At 33.9% G+C, this 5,638-nt stretch overlaps 1 protein-coding gene across 1 annotated transcript; it reads left to right on the top strand.

The window, feature by feature from the left end:
- Window positions 1-2,501: 2,501 nt before the first annotated feature.
- Window positions 2,502-2,993, top strand: LOC149551368 (uncharacterized). Its single transcript, XM_089790086.1, has one exon. It carries the CDS (start codon window positions 2,517-2,519, stop codon window positions 2,991-2,993), a length of 477 nt encoding a protein of 158 aa, XP_089646212.1. The 5' UTR covers window positions 2,502-2,516.
- Window positions 2,994-5,638: the final 2,645 nt, after the last annotated feature.

The raw sequence follows: 5,638 nt of genomic DNA, 5'->3' as shown, positions 1-5,638 counted from the left end.
AAACCCACATTAAACACTTCAATTATGTAGGCTCTTTTGTGATTTTCTTTAAATATGAATCAACTTACTACCCAAATCATAGAATAATATTCAGTAATTAAATCATTACATTCTAATAGAAATGGCATATCGTCCTCTTTAAGATTCTTTTATTAGCGGTAGACAAATGGTCATGTTATTATTAATGTCGACTTCTTAGATATCATAGTTTTTATGTCAGTGTATTTTCATATCCTATTTTGAACAACACATAACAAAAATAATAATCCTTTGTTTTTGTTAATAGTAGATTTCAAAAATATTGACTTATTCAGTTTATAAGAAGAATATATAATTGAACTAGCTGAAAAGTATTACTAATTAAGTGCACATAATTGATGGATTTGTTTTTGTGTGATTTTAAAAAAAAAAATCGGTAAGAGGCTCAAGCTAAGATTGTTTATTATTATCTGTTATGGTTAATTATTATTATTTATTTAGCTTGAGTAGACTCAAGCCTAAGACGTCCCACATAAGAGACTCATAAATTTATCAATGTATTGTAGACTATGTGTAATAGGTATACCAAAGATATGTTGAAGACCAATTACGAAAAAATATATGTGAAAAGGAGAGGGACAAATAATGAAAAATGGCATTACACTTTGTGAGTAACTTTGTGTCTCTTTCTCCAATTCTTTCTATGACTCTATCTACCTATTTATAATATTTACCTCTTTCTAGCTTTTTTCGATTCCTCTAACTCTAGCTACATCTATCCATCTTTGTTTATCTTTATTTCATTTATATATACATATCTTTCTCTACATCAATCTCCTTATATTTATATAAACATGTGAAATAAAAAAAATACAAAATTATCCAGGTGGTATATTATAACTAAAGTAAGAAAACATAATATCTTTAATACTCCCACTCTAATAATCAATTTAAGTAAAAATTATTTTGAAAACTACAAATTAACAAAATACATATTAGAAGATTTTGCTATACAAAAATTACTAGGAAAGAAGAAAAATCCTACTAAATTCTAATCAATAAAAAATATGTTTCTAATTTAATTAAGAAATTACATAAATATAATTATAAATTAATTTATATAATTGAAATTTTAGTAATTAAATATAATAATTATATAGATTTATAGGTTTAATGGTATTAGTTTTATTGTTTTACTTTTGTATTCCTTACGTTGGGTAGTTATCTACTTTATTCTTAGTTTTTAAAATTTTATTTAACCTTTTTGTTTTCTCTTATTTCTTGTTTTGATAGAGTGTTTTGTGTGTATTTTTTTGTTGTGGTTGTTCGTGTTTTTGTATTTTTTTCATATATATATGAAATTTTTTTTAAACAATGAAATATACTTCATTTTATGAATAATTTTATAACTTGTTTATCAACGTGATCATGTTGCATTTGGAAAATAGAGGAAGTGAGGTAGATATTGAAGGCGTAAGCATAAGAGAGAAAGAGGTAAGAAACTAACAATAAAGATGAAGACATAGATAGATATAGAGATGGGTATGGAGGAGAGGGCTATGTATAGAAGGAAGAGATACATAAATTGGGAACATAAAAGGATAAACAGATATGGTAGACATAAATATATATGAAGGAGACATAAGGAAAGAATGAGAGTGAGAGACAAAAAAATTGAAGACAAAGAGAGGGTGTGTGTGTGTGTGTGTGTGTGTGTGTGTGAGAGAGAGAGAGAGAGAGAGAGAGATGTGTGTGGAGATAGAGATTGAGTGTAAGATGGAGGAATAAATATATATGAAGGAGACATAAGGAAAGAATGAGAGTGAGAGACAAAAAAACTGAAGACAAAGAGAGGGTGAGTTGTGTGTGTGTGTGTGTGTGTGTGTGTGTGTATGTATGAGAGAGAGAGAGAGAGAGAGAGAGAGAGGGAGATGTGTGGAGATAGAGATTGAGTGTAGAGATTGAAAGGTATAGGAAGAGTGTAATGAGGAGAGGTGGATGTATAGAGAGATACAGATAGATTCAGAGATAAAGATAGAAAGAGATCTATTAGGATTGGAAGGATGCATAGAGAGGAACATATAGATGGGATGAGATATAAAGTGATATAGATGGTGAGTTAGATTCATCAAAAGATAACAAGGATAACTGTAAGGACATTATAAAATGGAGAGGCAAGGAGGGAGAGAGAGATAAATGGACAAATACTTATTGAACTTACATAACTTATGGCGTACCTATTGCACACTAAGATGCGATTGCTAGTAATAAAATATTAAATAATAAATTAATAGCCATTCTGCCAGTTGGGTAGACGCTTCCGACTTGGATGGCAAATCATAAAGAAAACAAATAATATTCACTGTATGACGTAAGCGATGACATAGCCGATATGACGCTCTCCCACATCAAACAGTCAGTGAAGGCATTTTATAATCTTTTCATCCCCTGTCGAATCGTTATATTAATGCAACCCCAATCTAAAATATCACACAAATCACATTTCTTCGGTTCTGCTCTGTTTCTCACTGAAAAAAATGGCGAATACCAAATGGAAGGGCTCTATAGAAGCAAAAATCATGGCCCCGCTGGAGGTCGTGTGGAATATAGCGAGCGATTTTTACGAGTTATGGAAGTGGTTTCCGGGCATGAAATCATCTGAAAAAGTGAAAGGATTGCCTGAAAAGGGAGTGGGTTCTGTGAGGCGCTGTATAACATCCATGCCATTCGATCATGGAAGTAGCGAGGTTTTCTTCATGGAGGAGTTGATTGCTCAGGATGATACAAAACATTCTTGGGTTGTTCGCATGACAGATACCGACATGCCGGGCCTTGTTGGATACAACGCTTCCTTTGAATTGTGTGAAACAGGGGAGGACGACAACTATTTGTTTAAATGGTCATTCGAGGTGAAGCCCATTGAAGGGCGTTTGAAAGAGGAAATTCAGGGCCTTAGGAGGTCTATTCTCATTGGCATGGTCGACAATCTGGAACACCTTGCTTCTTCACCGTAACGTCTTCAATCTTTCCACTTTTGGGATCTGAGTGTTGTCGATCTTTGAGTTTTTAACAATGGATACCAATTTTTTTAATGGAGTACCAGTCTTACATATCTCTAGTCCATCTCATAAAATTCTTCATTTGGGTTGAAGATTTTCTTCAATTTATTAGTTCCTGCCTAGGCAGGATAGTATAGCATCCTAGTGGGTGCTACTGTTTTTTTTTGGACCAATCAAATTGTTTTATTTTAAATATTTACTGTATTTTCTTTAGATTGGAGGTAGATCATTTTTTGGAGATACTAAATTGTCAATTGTTGATTGGCCTATTCCGTGAATAGTAGGGCAGCCACTCCCAATGCTGTTCCAAGAAATGGCTCCAACAAAAACAAAAAGAACTAAACCCAATAAAAAAATTAGTAGAGCTGTTTGATGTCATGTTTGCATGAGTTGGAGCCGTCTGATGTGTCTCATTTCCATCTCCGTGTCATAAGCTGCCATCATGTGTTATCATGTTAATTGCTTTTGCTGAAATTTCAGATATTCGTAGATATTTTGCTAAACATGGAAAAATTATTTAATTATGTTAAATTCCAATTAAATGTTTTCTAGTTGTTTGGTTTTTTTAGGTTGGAAATGAGACCACACAGACACCTATGTATCAAAGCTATCATGCGCTCTCAGCTATCTATAAAGTAATAAATTCACAACTGAGAATGCTGATCATCTTAGCCTCCTCTCGTTGTATGTTCATACATAGCTTGTGCTTATCTCCCCATCCACCACCTCTTCAGGTTACTTTTTCAACAAGGTATTTGGGGCATATGCATCGAGTTGTGGTGCCAAAAAGGTGCCAACTTTTTTTTCCCCCTCTATTTTCAATAGCACGTACGCACTATAGCATGTACGTGCTATGGCTTGGGCAACCCAAGCCATAGCGCGTATGTGCTATTAGTAAAATAAATTTTTTATATATGATGTGCTGCACACCCGCAGCCCATCATTTCCATCAGTGTTTTTGTCCTTTTCCTGCAAAGCAACATGTACATAGGTTGGAGTTTCAACATTTTTGCACCATCCATTGCCAATATGCCTCCTCGCAGACAAAAGTTGAGATCACAAGCGCACCCATGTCGACGCCGTATGTGATCTAAACTTAACTTTGCATTGTTTGATATGTTTTTCATATTATTTTGTAGGGTTTTTACAATTTTTATTTAGATTTGTTTATTTATTTGGATTTCAATTGATTTTTTATCAAGAAATGTCCATACTCAACTGGAAAATCCACAAGAACCTCAAAACCCTCAACAACCTCAAAACCAAAACCCTCCTCAAGAAGAACAACAAATTTCACAACTCGAACTAATTGCAAGATCTCCACCAAGCACACAAGAAAATATAACAAATGAAATAGAGAGAGGCAAAACTGAATTAGAAGGTCTCATTGCTCGATTGAAAGAATCTAGACAAACCAATCCAATGAGGGCTCAATTGGCATCATCCTTCGAATCCATTAAGACCAAAATAGCCTTAGTTAGTGATCAGTTAGATATTTGGAGGGTTAAGACGGATGAACAAAAATGATTTTATGCAAATACATTGTCATATGAAGATGTTAAATATATATATATATATATATATATATATATATATATAAAGGTAGTATATGTGCATTATTTAGAAAATTCGGTGAGCAAAATACTGTTAGAGAGGGTACTAAATGATTTTCGATCCATTGGTGTGCATACACGATGCTATTAGAAATAATTTTTAGGATAGATGGTAGATGGTTTTTGATGCCCCTCCTTGCAACAATCACGAGGTCCCAATGTATTTTTTGAAGAAATTATATTGTGAATTTGTCCTTGGGGAGATCCCCAATTATTTTGATATATTAGACTCCCAGGGTAGAGGTGGGGGGTCATCATTTGAGAGGCCGAGAGCATGTCGTTACCCTAATGTAGTTAGGGCACCTGTGGTCAAGCCACAATGCGAGCATGTGATGATTCCTTCAGTTGTGAAGGAACATGTAGAGGCCAACGCTCTAGGGACCATTAATGCTTTGACGCAGACCCTCATCCATTCCATGAGCCCATTAGTTGAGGGGGAGCCTTTTGTACATCGTGGTCACATGTGCACTTCATGCGGATCCCTATGCACATTTGGCACTCATACTGGAGATGGTGAGGATGATGGGCTCGTCACTGATCAGTTCCTAAATGACACATTTGGCATTAACACACAGATAAATTACAATTATAATTTACTAATCTAATGACATTTCATATGTATAGTGAATGATTAATTAATTAGCATCTATTGATATTGTTCAAAATTTAGGGTTAGAGTGTTGTTGGGCCTAGCAGGAATCCTCCAGGCCCATTTTTTGTCCCCTCCATGAGTCCAAAGGTATGTATCGATTTAATAATTTTAATTAATACATATATATATATATATTACGTAATCATATTAAGGATTAACAAAAAAAATTATGCATGTGCATCAATTCTCCATAGGACCCTCAACCTTTACTACAGACTCAGAGCATAGACATCGTACGAGCTTCATACAGGTACAGTTGTTTCATGTTAATTTAATTCATTTGATTATATTTAATTCATGTTTCATGTTACATGTAAATTGTATTGTATGACATG

Source organism: Cupressus sempervirens, chromosome 6 (genome assembly GCF_028749045.1).
Source record: "Cupressus sempervirens isolate cs-2001-9-10 chromosome 6, ASM2874904v1, whole genome shotgun sequence".
Taxonomy (NCBI): domain Eukaryota; kingdom Viridiplantae; phylum Streptophyta; class Pinopsida; order Cupressales; family Cupressaceae; genus Cupressus; species Cupressus sempervirens.
This window is presented reverse-complemented; position numbering and strand designations above follow the sequence as displayed.